Raw genomic sequence first — 17,893 nt, 5'->3', positions numbered from 1 at the left:
TCTTCCAGTTTTATGACACATTTACCACAAATTACTCATCGGTCCCTTGGGAGTGGGTTTCGGCCCTTTATAGGACATTTTGAAATAAGCAGGAAAGCGACTTTTCTATTGCGTCATGAGCCCAAGCCATTGCCTTTCCCCTGGCAGCAAGGAAAAGCTCTGACAGACAGGTGAGGAGTCATCCTCAAGAACCTGCACACAGCTCTGGGCCTGCATTGTTTCATTCACACGATGACAGACCCTATTGTAAAGACCAGGCCTCCTCTTACTGGGCTTGAGTGGCAGGAAACTTACCTCCAGCCACTTCCCCTTTCTCTAGGATCTTGCAGCTGAACGAAGGGAAAAGGATGTCCAAACAAGCAACAATTATAATTACACCCAGGAGGTGGCAGCAGAGGGAGCATGCGTATATGGCTTCTATCCTGAGCTGTCACACTGGATTGCCATCCAGTGGGACCACAGTGGGGCAGCAGATAGAGAAGCAATTTACTTTCAGCTTGGAAACTCCTGTGCATGGTAAAAAGACCTCCACACAAAAGCCTTATGCAAAGACACGGATAAAAGCAGAGCAGGACTTCCTGAGTTCCTCTCCCCCACAGAGGTGTCACCACCCCAAAGACCAATGAATTCTTTACCAGCTCCCTTGTTCAACTTAAGCTAGAACTTGGAGAATTAGAAGTAGAGCCTGAAACCCAGCCTTTGGTGGGCAGGGCCCTGTAGGGAGGCTGGAGAGCTGGGTTGTCTCTAACTGACCTTATCTTGGGCAGATTCTCCCTGCTTCTTAGCCTCTATCTTCCTAGTTTTCCAGCTGTGGGATCTTCAGTAAGGTAGATAAGGTTTTTAACTCTCAGGTTTTGTTTTTCCCTGAAGAGTAGGGACTGAATTGGTTCACCCTTAGATGATCTACAGCAAAGATCACAGCCAGGACTGGAAGCCAGGCTGGTGTGACTGATTTAAAGCAAAGCACCGCAGGACCAGGACTCTTTGCTACTGGGTACCCATACATGTATCTATGTACTCACTCATCTGAAGTTATTACTAAGGGACTCTGGGCTTGTTGATTTCCATCTCCAATCTCTCATCTCCAATCTCTTTCATCTGTCTTTGCCCTTCTTGGGGTCTGACCAGAATCCTCCTTCTGGTTCGAAGTCAATCATCATTGTTCACTGAAACATTATTCACTGGTATGGCAGACCCCAAGTACAGTATTGGCTGAAGAATATATAAACAGGTTCACGAGTCTGACTCCTGCCATAAGAAGCCCAGTAAAAAGAGAGCCCTAGGTTCTCCATTAACCAAAAGAGCATAGCCAAGAGGTCCTGATGGTTATAAGAGGACTGGGTCCAGGGGAAAGAGATCTGGGAAAATAGCCACTACCACTACCGGGTCACCTGATTTCTTACCCTTGGTTTCTGTAGAACTGGGATGCAAAGTGGGACTACCAGAACAGTAAGATCCTTCGTAAGAGGATCCAGTAGGACTGATCTGCAGAGGCTGCTCATCAGAGGGCTCAGTGGACAGGAAGAACTTAGCAAAGTGATGATTCAGGTTACAGTATTCCTTGAGATCTATAGCAATTGCTCACAATTCTGTTTTCCTGGCAAAAGGCCCCAATGTCCTACCAAGCCTCAGCCTGTCTGGCAGGGGTGGGGATGGGCAAGGGAAAGGTGCAGGCTGAATGTTCTACTTTTGTCAGAGGGTTTTCAACAAGCCAAGGATGGCCAGGTTCTATCTCTGGTTTCTTTTACTTCCTCTTTTCTCTTCTCCCTCCCTCCTGCCCTCCTTCCTTTTCTCTTTTTCTCTCCTTTCCTCTTTCTTCTTCATTCTTATTTCTTCTAGGTTTTTCCCCCATTAATGTCTAAGTTAATATTAATAGCCTGGTTTGGGGGTGGGCATTTGCTGTAGGCCTCTGAGTCTGTCTGTATAGAACAAGCTGAGCGCAAACCATGGAGGTCTTTCTGGACATTCTCTGCTGCCCCCTTGTGGACTAAAATACCTACACGTGTGCAATTCCTGCCAAGTTTGGAGGAGCACTAAACCCTTGCTGGGCACCACATGCTAGTGACAGGTCTGCACAGCTGTGGAGTATTTGCACAGGACCATCTCTCTATCCCTATGTCAGCAGTGTCACATTAGTGAGCCTGATTGGAGGCCCAGATGAATAACCAAGGCCAGTTCGGGTCAGGACTTTCCCTAAGGTTACTTGTGAGTCACAATGACTGACACTGAGGTCTCTGGTGGCCTTGCTCTTTGGGACAGGCTGGAAAGATGGGAAACAGAGCTTGGGAATCACTGGGTGACGAGGATATCCCTTCTCACTTCGCTGGTCAGGAATCGTGAGTACTGCCTGGTTCTTCGTTCATCTGAGTGTCCCGGATAAACCCAGCAGGCCTGGCATTTGAGGCAAGGCCTTGGGTCAGGAAGCAAGGTTGCGCTGTTTCTCCTCTCCATTAGCAGAGTGGCCAGTGCCCTTCATGTCCCTGCTGGCCTAGTGACCCCTGAACTTCTGGGTTGCTGTTGCCCTGGGCCCCTGGATCTCCCTCCCTCCTGCTTACAGACCTGCCCAGACTCACTTCTGAACCTGCCTTCACCCCTTGTGCATCGCAGAGGCAGAAGAGACATCTTGGCCTCACAGGCCCCCTACCTCCCAGCTTGCCTGGCCTCACCCCTGCTTCCTGTTTTCCCTTCACTCACTTTCCTCCTCTCCCCCCTCAGACCTCCACTCAACTCCAGGACCCAGTGGAGGAGGATCAGGGGGCCATGGTCCCCCTCCCACCCTCAGATCCAAGCACTAATAAGAGAACAAATGAATCAATGAAGGGATTAAGGCCTGATGGTGGAGCCAGAAGCTGGCTAGCCTTTGACCAACACCCATGGTGTCCTTCACCCTAGTATGTTCATTGGAAATTGAAGCTTCTGGTGTGGCACTGGCCCTCCCCTTCCTCTTGAAGTGGTTCTAGAGAATGGCCACTTCCTGTGGACTCTCAGACCCTTGGGTCCCCCTAGGAGGGCAGGCAGGGGTCCAGAAGTTCTCATCCCCTTCGCAGAGAGTAAGAGGGAAGCAGGGTCCAGCACTTAGACACTGCCTGCTTTGCATCCTTGTAGCCCCCGTGGTTAATTTTTAAAAAGCAGCTCAAAGTCCAGGGGGCCCTAGCAACTTTTGTCTCTGTTTGCTCGGGTTAATAATCTCAGGAGCACAAACATCCCCAGGACGGGAGAAGACATGACTCCCTTACCTACCTGTCCTCAGGGCCTCTCCCCTACCTCTTTTCACCCTGGCAGGCCAGGCACTGGTTGAACAGTCCTGACCCAGAGATAGGGATTAAGCTGCCCCCTCCCCCTCAAGCCCCCCACCCCAGTTTGTCTCCAGCTTCCTCTATGGACAGCGCGCTTGCTAACCCAAGCACATCGCTGCTGAGAAAGTCAGATGAGCCATCTTAGTGAGCTGTGTATAGCCAAAGTCAAGGGCAGGCACTGGCCAATTCAACCAGTACTTCCACAAACAGTGTTTACTTTCATCTCCTGACAGGCAGAACAGTTTACAGATTAGGAAAGAGGGCTTCAGAGAAGATAATCCACTCCCCCCAAGCTCACCCACAAGTCAGGGGGTGCCTGGCTTTTGATTCTCTATACTTCCTCTTAGACCATCTCTTGGGGACCACCATTAACCAAATCATAAACGACTGGGAAAGCTGGTGACCACAGGGAATGGTAACTGCCTCAGAAAGTTGAGCCAACACACTCGCTGTGTTTAAATGCATTTCAGACCAAGCAAAAAGGAAAGACAATCAGTGTCCAAACTGTTACAAACCAAAGGAAACACTTTAAAACAGACACATACTTGATCTGGATACCAGCAAAGGAGAAACATAAACTGGATCTTGTAGAAGGGACAAAACTTACCATTTGTTCATACACTGGCTAAATAGAGGAATCCCCCTCCCCCGCGGTTCTCCTATGATCAGGGGGTGGGGAGGGCTGTACTCAGAAATGCATGTCTGGAGGGCACCAGCTCCCACAGGAAGCTGCAGGGTGAAGGAAATGTCCCATGCCAGCAAGCAAGGAGGAAGGGAGAAGAGAAGCTTTAACTCCTGGAAGAGATAACTTTTTCATCAAGAAAGACTGTGGTATGATGGGCAAGAATTTGAGTTCTGGGTTTCTTTTTTTTTAATTCCCATTTAAAAGATTTAAACCTATACTAGGTACAGGGATGCACGCCTGTAATCCCAGTAGCTAGTTGGGAAGTGGAGATTAGGAGGATTGTGGTTGGAGGCTAGCCAGGGCAAAAAGTGCATGAGATCTTATTTCAACCACGAAGCTGGGTGCAGCAGTATGCACTTGGAATCCCAACTACTCCAGAGGAATAAATAGGACTGTGGTCCAAGCTGCTGTAGCAAAGAACTTGAAACTGGTAGTAACAGTAAGATAAACACATAGATGTATCCTCTCATAGTACTGGAGGCTGGGCATTGGAGACCAGGCTGTTGGAAACAGTTCATGGCTGAAGGTCCTGGGGGGGGGATTGGCCCCTTGTCTCCTGCAGCCTGTAGTGGCGGCCATCGATCAGCCTTGATAACTGACCCACAGTGGCATCTACTTGGTGTCTTCCTAATCTTCCCATAGTCATCGTCCCTCTGCGTCCCTCTGTCCCTCTATGTCCCTCAGTGTCTCTCTCAGTTCTCTTATAATAACACAGGTGGTTTGATTTAGCAACAGCCCCCATCTTAAACAATGTCATCTATAAATGAGGTCACATCTCCCAAGGTTCTGGGTAGTCATGAAGTTTAGGGGGGGTACAGTTTCCCCCTTCACGGGCACACACAGCTTTCAATATATATCAGCGAGGGACCTCATTACTGCTCACACTCTCCTCCCAATGCATGGACCCCAAATCTATTGTCACCCCATTTACAGATAAGGAAACTGAGGCACTGAGTAGGCCCCCCTGGTTCCAGAGTCCCTGGTTCCTCCATCCCTGTGAAATGCTGCCTCTCCCAGGTGAGTGGCCCAGGGCTTCCTGGAGACCCAAGTCCTTGTTAAGGTGGGAAATGATGCCACTTCTTGGGAGGGGAGGGGGTAGGAGGTGGGGTGTGCCAAGTGCAGGTTCATTATTAGCTTTGCAGTTATTTGCCAAGGGCTACAGGACACCAGGGCCAAAGGAAGAACTCTGGGGCAGGGTTTGTGTGTGGCTTTCAGTTTGGGCCCTGCCTCAGATCCTTCCTGGTAGTGTTAGGTCACTTCCCCTCTCTGGGTCTTGATTTTTGTTCCCATGAGAAATGGGTCCAATCTGGTGGTCCATTGGAATGATCCAGAAGCAAAGTCTAGTGCCTGTCCCCCATCCTCAGCCTTACATGTCCTTGTGGCAAGTAGAGGTCCATAGGGAAGCATTTCTCTTGTGTGTGGCCAATGCCCCCTTGAGATGGTGACCAGAGCCTCCTGGCTGCAGGGATCAGCCCAGCCAGACTTCAGCAATCGATCGGACCTGGCCCCAGGGCCCTGATTGGCTCTGGCTGAGCACAGCAAACACCAGGCCTCCCTACAGGCCACAGGCACCTTCCCCAGCCCCAATCCACTGCAGCCTCCGGCAGGCAGGTGACCCCTCTGTCCTCAGACCAGGCTGTGAGTGAGACACACAAGACACAGGAACCCGGAGCCATGCAGGGCATTGGAAACCTGCTGCTGGTACTGACCGCCTGCTCGGTGGCACAGGCCGGCCCCGTGCCCACCACACCAGACGACATTCAGGTGCAGGAGAACTTCGACATCCTCCGGGTAAGGCTGGCCAGGGTCCCTGTGGCCAGATGCAGAGTCTAAGCTGCCGGGCCTAGCTAAACATGCTCATCTGTCCTGGGGTCTCAGTCCTCCTGTGCGGAGCTCCAGGGGTCTGTCCCAGGGCCCTGGCTATTCTGATTGGTGGGGGTCCTTGGGGGGGTCCCTGGAACTGCAGCTTTTGTCCATGTGTCACTCATTCAGTGCGACGCTCACTTGATATTCTGTGAGTCTCCTGCCCCATCCTAATGGCTCCAAGATCAATTCACACACGGTGACTTGTGACCTCTGGGACCCATAATGTGGGATTATGGGAGGAAAAAGTAAACAAACATAGGACAAACATAGGGTGAATGGGGGCTGGTGTAATTAATAGTCATGGGCCTAGGGAGCACTAAGGTCTGGGGTGGACATGCATGTGCTCTGTACGTGTCTGTGAAGTACGTGTACACACATGTGTGTGGGTATTTCATGTCTTGGTGGACATATGTGTGACACAGGGGTGTGTCTGTGTGCCTGTACACTTATTGTGCGCATGTGTGTGAGTATGCAGGTATTGCAGGTCATGTACATGTACATGCACGCACATGTGTCTGTGTGAGCATAGCCCTAGAGCCGCCTGCAGCCCAACTCTCACTCAGATTGTGCAGGGACCGTGAGCGGGACCTTGTGCACCCCGTGGAGACTCTTCTCCATGCCGGTCTGTGAGGGTCTCTCTTTCAGGTGTGGAGAGGGGCTCCCTGAGCAGGGCCTTCCTCCTGGTAAGCTGGGATGGCCCATTGCCTGGGAACGGGGCTCCTCCAACTCTCTGAGGTGCCACCAGGAGGAAGTGCCAGCTGTCTGGCCCCATCCCGCACAGCTTGATGGGGGCATAGACCCAATACCTGCCACGGTGGGGCTGGAGCCTGTCTTGGGAGGGGTAGGGCATTCTGCCATGGGGGAACAAAAGACAGGGCTCCAGCTTTGGACCTCTGTTCCCATGAGCAGCTGCAGTCTCGTCTTCACGGAATGTGGCCTGGGAGGGGGACTCGGGCAGCATGCCTCCCTCCAAAGGGCTGGTCAGTGAGAAGACGGAGGGGCACTGACGTCCTGTCCTTGGCTTGTGGCGCCTTCTAGATCTACGGGAAGTGGTTCAACCTGGCCATTGGCTCCACCTGCCCATGGCTGAAGACTGTGGCAGACAAGATGAGTGTGAGCACACTGGTGCTGGGACGGGGACCCACGGACGCCGAGATCAGCATGACCAGCACTCGCTGGCGGTGAGTGGGGCACAGGAAGGACTGGGGACTCCTCCCCCAGGATCCCTCTCCAGCACCCTACCCTGAACCGGAAACAGATCAGAGCTCTGCTCCCAGCCAGGACCAAGCCTCTGGAGCCCCAGTCCCTCCCCTCCCCATGCCCAGGGGGAGTGGTCCCATGAACATCTTAAACACCACACCCCCAACACTCCATGTACCAAAGAACTAGATAGTGGTAGTGACAGTAGCTCCTCCCCCTCCTCTCCCTCCCCCCCCCCCCCCCCACACACCGGTTTTGTTAGCTGAGAAGGGGCCCTGCCCCAGGGACTCTGGCTTCCCTGTCTATTCAATCCATCTTGAAGCCGGGTCCAGTTCTCCCCTTCCAACTGCAGCCGCACTCCTTCAAGCCATCTTCCGTCCTTCCTTCCTAATCGTCCATTGCAACTTTACTCTTCTCTCCACATCCAATGTCAACAGTCTGTAACCATTAGAAAGACCTTTAAAAAGAAAACAAAAACACCTGTCTGTGTTTAGTAGCCTTCCATAGCTCCTCAGTGCCCTCAGGAGTAAGACCCCTTTGATGCCATTTTCTGGCCTCTCCTGGCTCTTGCCACACTTTCTCCATCATTTCTGATGTACTATGACCTCCTCGCATCCCTCCCCCCACCCCACCCCCCACCTTGTGAGTCTTCCACCTCTTTCCCATTGAGCCTCTGCCCTCTCCCTACCTTTTTGGCTAATTCTGTAAGTCCTTAGGAGTCCAGTTCCAGGCTACTTCCTCCAGGAAACCCTCCTGGATTACCCAGGGTCAAGTCACACCCACTCATCTGCCTGACTGGCCTACCTGGCTCTCAGTGAACACTGACATGGGAGATGGGTTCCTATGCTGGCATGGGGAGCCCAGCCCACTGCCCAGCACATGCAAATCCCGAGGCATGTTCAGTGGCTGAATAGAAAGCCTGTGGCAATAATAGCCAAAACACACAGCATATCTACATCTCTGTGCACATTGCTCATTTGAACCTCACAACAACCAGGTAAGGTAGAAGCTGTATCATTCTCATTTTATGGATGAGGAAATGGGTCAAGGAAGACCCAGAGAAGACCCAGACCCATGAATCCGTGTGCAAAGTCATCCTATGACTCCAAAAAAAGTGAAAAAGGACATTGAGAGGGATTTGAACTCTCTCCAGCTGAGCTTTCCTTCCTTGTGGTTTGCTCATTTCCAGGAGAGGTGTGTGCAAGGAGACCTCCACGACTTATGAGAAGACAAACACAGTGGGGAAATTCATCTACCACAAACCCAGTAAGTGTGTGGGTGCCCTCCCTCTTGTGCTCCCAAGTCCCTTCAGGTCTTCAGCTCTCTGCCCTAGTGCCTGCTGCTGAGTGACAGGGGACATGAAGTTATTCATTTATTCAGCAAATGCTCATTGACTATGCTGTGTGCCAGATAATTATATTAGAGGTGAAAATGTGAATGTCTGAATGGATGGATGGACACATGAGTGAACAAATGATTGGCAAGTAAACAGTTACAAATGGCATATAGCTGAGCTTATTGGTTACCTAGTGGATAAACAATGACATGGGGAAGGAAGGAAGGAAGGAAGGAAGGAAGGAAGGAAGGAAAGAAGGAAGGAAGGAGGGAGGGAGGAAGGGAGGGCAGGCAGGCAAGGAGGGAGGAAAGAAAAGAAAGGAAGGATAGGGAGGGAGGAGAGAGACAAGAGAGGGGAAAAGGAGGAAGGCAAGGAGGAAAAGAGGGAAGTAAGAAGAGAGGAGAGGAGAGAAAGGAGAAGAGAGAAGGAAGGACTTACAGAAGACCTCTGGTGAAGAGATAGTGGGTGAATTAATGATACTGGATGAGGAATAGATGGATGGGTGGGGAGAAACTGCAGGTGTATGGATTGGTGAATCCACAGGAGGCATGAATGGCAGGAAAGCTACATGAAGGCAAGATGGGAGGGGATGGGTAATGAATCTCTAACAACTTCTAACCCCTAACCCCTGACCTCGGTCTACGGCCACTCCTACACAGAATGGAACATAACCATGGAATCCTATGTGGTTCACACCAACTACGATGAGTATGCCATTTTTCTGACCAAGAAGTTCAACCACCACCATGGAACTACCATAACTGCCAAGCTGTATGGTAAAGGCCTGTGGGAACTGGGGTAGGGGGAGGCTGTTGATGTAGGAGCCGTGGGGTGGGAAAGAGTAAGGAGTTTTGCTTTTTCCAGTTAGGGGAAGGAGGTAGGGGTCAGTCCCACCCAGGGCCTGGTCCTCTTCAGTGTGTCTCTGATGCCAACCCCAGTGCCTCCAGCCAGTGGGGCCCCAGGAGACCTCTGTGGGAGCCCATCCACCCCCACACACGTCACAGGAATGCAGGGGTCAATGATTCTTGGTCCCTACATGAAAATCTCTGGGGAAGTTATGTGGGCCCCAGTAGCCCTGGAACTTGGGTCTCTGAGGGTCTCCTGTGTTTTCCACCTGCAGGGCGGGAGCCACAGGTGAGGGAAAGCCTCCTGCAGGAGTTCAGGGAGATGGCCCTGGGGATGGGCATCCCCCAGGACTCCATCTTCACCTTGGCTGACAGAGGTAAGTGCTCCTCCCCTAGGGCCATATTGAATTTTGGTTCCCTTTTCATCCCATCATGGCCCTGGGTCTTTCCTATCATCCTCAATGACGAACAGGGATCACAGAGAATCAGCTCAGTAATATGTCTGTTCCAGTCTGATAGAATGCACCACAGAGCCAGGATTAGACCAGCTTGTAGGCTCATTCTACTGCTGTGCATCCCAGTGAGGCTGTGTTTCATGTCCAAAGGCCTTTCTTTAGGAGACAAGAGGTTGTTGGCAGTTATGAGCATGTGTTTGAATTGAATTGCAAGACTTCTGTTGGAGGTTCAGTGTTCCCCATCTGTACAATGGGCCAGCAGTGTCTCCCTTATAAGATGCCATGAGAGCCAATGAGACAGAGCCACCAAAGGCCACAGCACTGTGACTAGAACACAGGTGCTATCTCTGTCCATGGAGATGATGGTGCTGCTGATGCCGTCGGGTAGGAGTGGGCTGGATGGCCGGTAACAATAGTCTGTCCATTTTCCAACCAAGACTGAGAACAAGGGAAGTGGGCGGGGCCGTTCATGACATAAGGGGATGCACAGGAACATCCCCAGCAAGATGTCGGCCGGGTACCATGAAAGAAATCTGGGTCTCAGATTCCCCCAGAGCCTGGTCTCCCATTCACCTCTTCCCTGCCCTCTGTCTAGGGGAATGTATCCCCGGGGAGCAGGCGCCAGAGCCCACCTCACCCTCGGTGAGTACCTCCCCCCTCCCCGACCCGCTCTGCACACTTGCTCAGGCCCTGCTGGGGTGGGGGCAGGTTGGGATGGGCAAGTGTTTGGAAGGTGACCTACCTGGACTCGATCTTGGTTCTTCCACCTATCTGGACCTCATTCTTCTCATCTGTGAAATGGGTAATTACTCTGGGGGTTGTGCCAGAGATTAGGACTAGGTTGGAAAAGCTCTTCACATAACACCTAAAGGAAGGAAAACACTTGATTTTATATTGAAATGCCAACATTCAGTACTTGATAATGATACTCAGTATGTGAAGATGAAGCCAACTGATTTCTCCTAAAAAGCAGTAAACTTGTTGGGTGGTGGTGACTCAAGTCTATAATCCTAGCTACTTAAAGACTGAGATCTAGAGGACTGAAATTCAAGGCCAGGCTGGGCAGAAAAGGCTGAGAGACTCCATCTTCAATTAACCTGAATAAAGGAGTCTCAAGTGCTAGAAGGCTCAAGGCCTTAGGTTCAAATCCTGGTACTGGTAAGGGGGGGAAAAGGCAGTAAACGTGAAAACAAGGGGTTTCTCATGAAGCTGTGTGCTCTGCTACCTTCTCCAGTTCCTTACGCTTCCCTTCCATTGCAAATCAATGCCTTCTTCACTCTTGCTTTCATCTGAGAGCATGCAAGTTATGTAGCTTGATTTATTTCACCGATGTGTATATAGACATACAATGTGCATATATTTACATGTACACCAATATGAATCCATAGCTGAAATGACATAACGGGGGACCAAATCGCCCATTAATCTTGCAGGCTTGAGAACAATGGCCTGTCTCCTGCCTCCCTTTTGCTTGGGTGAACTATTACCAGGTCATGTTTCCTGTCCCTCACAAGGTGGCCCACGTCAGTCTACTGATGGCCCAGACATTGGTCATCACTGTGCAGAAGCCAGAGCTTGCTTGTGACAGCTTCCCTGTGGGCAGTTTCTTTTGCTCTGGAGTTGTTTTCTTCAGGATTCCCAGGTTGGGTTCTGTGAATGGGAGGAGAGATGAAGGTAGGAGATGTGACCTGTGATGCTGTCCTAACATCTCAGCTAGCCCTAAGGGATCTCTGCAGCTGGGATGACCTTCAGGGTCATCACATAATGACACGAAGGTGCAGGTCCCTAATTCCCCAGGTGGACCCATCCAGGAAGGAGCACAGTAGTGGAGGAGATGACTCCCCTTGGTGAACGCAGACTCCAAACAGACCCACAGCTGAGAGCTGACAGCTGCCCGGATAGCCACCAAGGAAACTAGTGGCTCACGACTGTGTCATTCACGTTCTGGCTCCTTGTCTTGTTCTGTTTATTCACTCGTAGGGTGGGGATGAATAATCACTGAATGAGTTTGCTCTATCCTATCCCCGCTGGGTCAGCTTTAGCCACATGTCCTGGTTTTTGATTTTTGTTTTCCTAGTAGGTGGGATAGGGCATCCTTTACTTCCTGGTCCTCCTCCTATTAAATGTGAATTGAATTCCCCGTTCTACTTTAGTATCAGCTCCAGGTGTTTTGTGTCCATCCACAAAGCATCAGTGAAGCCAAGGAGGGGAGGCGGTAGGGTAAAAGAACTTTCCCAAGATGCTCTGTGAAATGGTACCTTGGAACTGCCCTAACAATATTCCATGGAGGTTTGAACAACAGAAGTTCATTAACTCACAGCTTCAGAGGTGACAAATCCAGGATGAAGGCGTCAGAGAGCAGGTGGGGTCCTTCCTTCTAGACACCGCCTCTCATCCAGCTTCTGGCTGCTGTTTGGCAGGCAAGATGTCACGTCATTGTTCCTTGGCGTGCAGATGTGTCTCCCGGCTCCCTGCCTTTCCTTCATGCCATGTTCTCATTGGGTGTGGGTCTTTGTGCTGGTACCAAGGCTTGAACTCAGGGCCTTGAATTCTCATTTGACTTTCTTGCTCACGGCTGGAGCTCTTCTACTTGAGCCACACCTCCAGTCTGGCTTTTTTTTGGTGGGTTTTGAGGCTTAAACTCAGGGCCTGGATGCTGTCCTTGAGCTTTTGTGCTCAAAGCTAGCACTCAACTACTGAGTCACAGCTCCACTTCAGTGTTTTTTGTTGTTGTTGTTTTGTGGTTGATTGGAGATAAGAGAGCCTCACAGACTTCACTGGCTTTGAACTTGGATCCTCAGATCTCAACATCCTGAGTAGCTAGGATTACAGGCATGAGCCACCAGTGCCCAGCTAGTCTGGGTTTTTGTTGGTTAATTGAAGATGGAGTCTCAGACTTTTTACCCTGGCTGGCTTCAACCTTGATCCTCAGATCTTAGTATCCTAAGTAACTAGGATTACTGGTATACACCACATGTATGCAGCATAAATTCCTGCTTTTGATTAGAACACTACACCTACTGGCCCAGCGCCCATGCTATCAACCCCTACGTAATGAATTACATTTGCTGTTAGCCCTATTTCCAAATAAGACTGCATTCTGAGGTACTGACTGGGGTTGACTAGTAAGTGAATTTGCAAGTTCCAGGTATCACCTGTGAGCAAATGGCCACTGGGGGGCCAGCAGTTTCCTTGTGCATCCTTTCAGTTGGCCTGGGATAGCCCTCCAGGCGACCCTGTGCCCAGAGATTCTGCTGGCAACTGGCCCATGTAATGCTCACCTGGAATTCAGGTTGATGCCCTCAGATAGCAGTTCATTCCCCAGGCAAGTAGACATGTGTGCTTCTGTCTACATGTCGATTCCCAAGGCACATGGTTGTTTGCCTGGTGCAGGGATCCAGGTGGGCAGTAGTGGCAGAATCTCTGCGACATTGACTTCTCTTTTTTCTCCCAGAGAGCTCGACGGGCTGTGCTTCCCCAAGAAAATGAAGGATCAGGGGCCGGGCCACTGGTATCTGACTTCACCAAGAAAGAAGGTAATGGAGTACACGTCTCCTTGCTGGCTTCTGCAGAGCTCAAAAGGAGCACCATGGATGACTCGGCCTGGCTGCCTCCTTGTCATGAAGTCTCTCTCTCTCTCTGCTAGACAGTCAAGGATGAAAGAAGGATGGAAAGTACCATCCTGAGCTTAGAAATGCTCGGCTCCACAGGAAAGGACTTATGTCTGTGCTAGAGGGTGGCCTCCAAGCCTTGGTTTCCAGAGCTATACAAGGGCATCACCGCATGCTGGGCTGACTCTTGTGCTGGGATGGGAGGCTGTGCATGTAGGTGTATAGATGGTACCATTCATGAATGCCTCTTTGACTCAGCCAACACTTAGCTTGCTTAGCCTCAGGCCTTGTGGTAGCTGGGGGTCACAGAGACATCAGTCTCATCTTTTCTGATTATCTGGTAGGAAGTGATCCAAGGGAGGGAGTCATGGATCCAAAAGAGGAGGAGTTGGCCAAAGGCTGGGGGATCTCAGTGGATGTGGGTGTGAGGTGATCAAAAGACTACCAGGGCCAAAAGGGGTTCACCCTGAGTCCATGTATCCAAGGAGGGGCTTATGAAAGGACCAGTCCAGGGACATGGGACAAGGAGGGCAAAGGCTCAGCAGTGGCACCTCAGTGAAGGGGTCAGGCTGGCTGGCTTTGGACTGGAGCTTGCATCATCAACAATTACTATTATGGGTTCTCTGGACAGAAAAGGCCAATCCAGGGAACAATGGGACTGCAGGTCACTGGTAATGTTTCATGTACAGGAGTGAAATGACCATTTGAGTCCAGTGGACATGATTTGGGGTTTTCACTCTTTGTGTCCCTGGACAAGTTTTGCCTCTCAGAGAGTTAGAGAGAGTCAGAAGCAGCTGCTCTGCCTCCAGGGAATAGTTTGATGATTCTTCTTCTAGGGGGTGACAATAGATAAGGTCACCCTAGGCAACCAGATAACAGGTATACCATAAGCATTCCGTAAGTGTGTCTCTTCTGCTTCTTATCAGATTCCTGCCAGCTGGGCCACTCAGCAGGTCCCTGCTTGGGGATGATCCAGAGGTACTTCTACAATGGCACATCCATGGCCTGTGAGACCTTCTCATATGGCGGCTGCTTGGGCAACGGCAATAACTTCGTTTCTGAGAAGGAGTGTCTGCAGACCTGCCGAACTGTGGGTGCGTGCAGCCCCTGCCTCTATGCATGCCTCACTCTCAGGCCCATCCTCTGCCAATGAACAGGGAGCTGAGAAGTTTTCCAGTGGCAGAATTGCAGGACAAGTTGCCTGACGTCATAGGAATTCCACTGCCTTCAGACAGTTATTCTGTTATTGTGGATCTGTAAAAGAGTGACCACAGAGCCGGCACCTGTGGCTCATGCCTATAATCCTAGCTACTCAGGAGGCTGATGGTTCAAAGCCAGCCTGGGGAGGAGTTCGTGAGGCTCTTATCTCCAAAAGTTGGAAGTGGAGGTATAGCTCAAGTGGTAGAGTGCCAACTCTGAGCCAAAAACGCTAAGGGAGGGCTGGGAAGGTGGCTCAGTGGTAGAGTGCTTGCCTTGCATGCACGAGGCCCTGGGTTCCATTCCTCAGTACCACATAAGCAGGAAAAGCCAGAAGTGGTGCCGTGGCTCAAGTGGTAGAGCTAGCCTTGAGCTGAAGGACAGTGCTCAGGCCCAGAGTCCAGGTCCCACAACCAACAACAAAAAAGCTAAGGGATAGCACCTAGGCCCTGAGTTCGAGCCCTAGTGTCGGCACACACGTGCACATACATGCACACAACACACACACACACACACACACACACACACACACACACACACACACACACACACACACACACACCAGCTAGATATGCAAATTCTCCTGGTTCTGCATTCTTGTGGAGTGCAGTTGGCAGCTGCACAGATTACTAATGCTCTGTACTTGTCTGCACTCCACAGCGGCCTGCAATCTCCCCATAGTCCAAGGCCCCTGCCGAGGCTTCATCAAGCTCTGGGCCTTTGATGCTGTCCAGGGGAAGTGCGTCCGTTTCACCTATGGGGGTTGCCAAGGCAACGGCAACAAGTTCTACTCTGAGAAGGAGTGCAAGGAGTACTGTGGCGTCCCTGGTGATGGTAAGAGGTCCTGGGTGCAGTTGGAGAGCTCAGGTAGGGGTTGGGAAACTCTGTACGATGCGAGCAGCCTGCCCACTGTCTGGGCCTCCACTTCTCATCTGTGCAATAGGCCAAGCTCAGGTCCTTTCTTATGCTGGGTTTGGCTTGGTAAGGACATTTGAGCCAGGAACCACAGCAGATATGCAGGGTAGCTAGCAGCCAATAGTGCTGGCCAATTCTGCTGGCACACCAGGGCACTGTGAGCCTCACTTTTCTATCTTATAAAATAGCACAGTCTTCAGGGTACCTGGCACAGAGTTAGCACTTAACTAAAGGCAACTGCTGCCAGTTATAACAAGTGAAAACAATGGCCACTTTAAGATTTCAGTGCCTTGACAGTTCTGCTAGAAAATGGCACCCAAGGCAAATCAGAAGATGAGAAGTCAGAGCAGTCTGTGGCATGCTGTTTGAGAAGAAGTCATTCAGCAAGTGCACATTTCTGGCCTTCCTTTTCCCCAGGAGGACCCTAGTCCCTGACTATCCCAGCCCATGGGCCTACCCCCTGAGCCTCTCTTATGTTTACAGGGGATGAGGAGCTGCTGCGATTGTCCAACTGATGGCTGGCTGGCTGGCCTGTGAGCAAAAAGGGTGGTCAATGTCTGTCCCAATGCAAGCTGGGTCCAAATAAAACCAAACTGTCAACACCTGTTTGCATAGCCAGCCTGTTCCTTGACATTATAAGTGTAACATGGTACAGGCAGGGCAGGGCAGGGAGGAGGGGATGAAGCTGGGGTGGGACAAATCCAAGGCTCCAGAAGTGAAAACTGTATGCGTTGGAACAAAGATTGCACTACGTTTTAGTACAAGACACAGCCAGGCAAAGAAGGAAGCATAAATCACAGCTTGTTATTCCGTAATAGTTAGCAAGGGCTGGGATTTTGTTTCATTTTATTATTTTGTTGCTAGAAAAGAAGACCCTCTAGGCATTTGTTTCTAGAGGTTAGACAGGGGCCATCAGAGACACAGAAGTAGAAGAAATACTGGTACCCTGGTATACCTAGGGGTTCAGGACCACTGGCCACAAAGGCCTGAAGTCATCCCCCCTTCCCATCCTAGCTGTGCCTACCTCCTTTGACTGTCACTTCATCCCTGGAGATGAAGTGCCTTCAGTGTTCCATAGGCAAGAGGTGCCCATGGGAACATCTGGAGGGCAGGGCTGCTGCCCCTGGGAGGGCCTCACCTCCCAGTTCAGTTGCCCACAACTAAGTCAAGCAAGTTATGTGTGGGGGGGGGGGCGTGGGGAAGAGGGAGGCTCTGCCCATTCACTTACCTAGAGAGCAAGGTGGTTGCTTTACCTGACAGGCTCTGGCACAGCAGCTGCCTTAGAAGTTGCCTTTTCTACTTCCTGGGCAGGCCACAGCTGGTCTTTCGGTAGGACCTTTTCTCCCTCCACCTGCCTTCCGTTTCTTTAAAAGAAAAGAAAATCATGCATGGTCCTTGAGACTGTGATGTGTTGGGATATGGGCAAGTGGTCAGGGCTCACGCTGGAGGGTTCTGAGACGTGGAGGCCACTGGGAACTGAGCAAGAGCTATGGATTCTCTTCCAAGGAAACGAATGATCCCTCCCCCCCCCCTTCCCCAACAATGTTATAAGCATACACACCTTTTAGGCAGCCAAGATTCTGGATAAAGAAGCACAAGAGCCCACAGGATAGCAGGACCAGGCAGGCCAGAGGGTGCGCTTCAGGTACTGGATTTGCAGAACTTGGAGGTTAAACCCATCCGTTCTTCCCTGGGGGATGAGGCTGGACAAGCAAGCTCAAAACAGGCCATGGCTTCCTCGTTCCTCCTCCATCTATCAAAGTGGTTGAGCTGGGATGCCTCGCTGAGGAGCCCACAAGCCAACCTCAGTGTCCCCCTTGGCACCGGATTCAAGCTGTCCCCCTAGTGACCCATCTCTGATCCTTCGCCTGCTAAGAGGATGGCATGGCCCAAACCCAATTCCAAGAAAAACCAGCGCACACTGGAACTTCCTAAAGGTTGTTTTATTATAAAACCATAAATACAACACTGACATGAACTCCTTGAAGCGACTGATCCTCAAAATCGTTAAAAGGATGTGTTTTCACCTCGGGAACAACTAACCGGGCATCACGGGAGAATTCGGGGGTTGGGGAGGGGGGTTACTGAATCCTGGGCTCGGGGCTTCTCCTTCTGAATGAAGGAGCTAGTGGAACCTTCCTTTTCTCCCTGGGAGTGTTCCACTTTTTTGGGCAGGGAGGGAAGGGAAGACAAAAACAGACAGGTAAAAAACAGCAACATTTAAACAGCTCAGTTTTTAAAATTTTATTACTTGGTAAAATTTTTTTTTCTTCCTGTTCTTTTTCTCCATTTGACATCAGTAAAAGTTTTGAAAACATCATGAGACTGATTTGGTTGTAAATGGAGAAAAGGGTACCAAAACAAAGTAAAACAATAACAACAACAACAACAACAAAAATCCCAAAGGACACACAGAAAACCCTAAATGAGCCCTCAAGTTTGGGCTCGGGGGCTTATGTATTACAACAAGAACCATCAACCCCCATG

General features: G+C 50.8%; 1 protein-coding gene across 1 annotated transcript; it reads left to right on the top strand.

Moving 5' to 3' along the window:
- The first annotated feature begins 5,564 nt into the window (after positions 1-5,564).
- Positions 5,565-16,008, top strand: Ambp (alpha-1-microglobulin/bikunin precursor). The gene is made up of 10 exons (XM_070012152.1): positions 5,565-5,772; positions 6,886-7,028; positions 8,237-8,313; positions 9,043-9,159; positions 9,504-9,605; positions 10,279-10,325; positions 13,138-13,219; positions 14,221-14,388; positions 15,152-15,325; positions 15,890-16,008. Exons 1-10 carry the CDS (start codon positions 5,656-5,658, stop codon positions 15,919-15,921), a joined length of 1,059 nt encoding a protein of 352 aa, XP_069868253.1. The 5' UTR covers positions 5,565-5,655; the 3' UTR covers positions 15,922-16,008.
- The last annotated feature ends 1,885 nt before the right edge of the window (positions 16,009-17,893 follow it).

This window comes from Dipodomys merriami, unplaced genomic scaffold, assembly GCF_024711535.1.
Source record: "Dipodomys merriami isolate MVZ:Mamm:240054 unplaced genomic scaffold, mDipMer1.0.p SCAF_11, whole genome shotgun sequence".
Classification (NCBI taxonomy): domain Eukaryota; kingdom Metazoa; phylum Chordata; class Mammalia; order Rodentia; family Heteromyidae; genus Dipodomys; species Dipodomys merriami.
The sequence above is the reverse complement of the archived record's forward strand: the minus strand, read 5'-3'. Positions and strand labels throughout refer to the sequence as shown.

Coding starts and splice junctions, on each gene's coding strand:
- Ambp (XM_070012152.1), top strand. CDS start 5,656: ATGCAGGGCATTGGAAACCTGCTGCTGGTACTGACCGCCTGCTCGGTG. Junction 7,029..8,236: donor ATGACCAGCACTCGCTGGCG/GTGAGTGGGGCA, acceptor GCTCATTTCCAG/GAGAGGTGTGTGCAAGGAGA. Junction 15,326..15,889: donor CTGTGGCGTCCCTGGTGATG/GTAAGAGGTCCT, acceptor TTATGTTTACAG/GGGATGAGGAGCTGCTGCGA.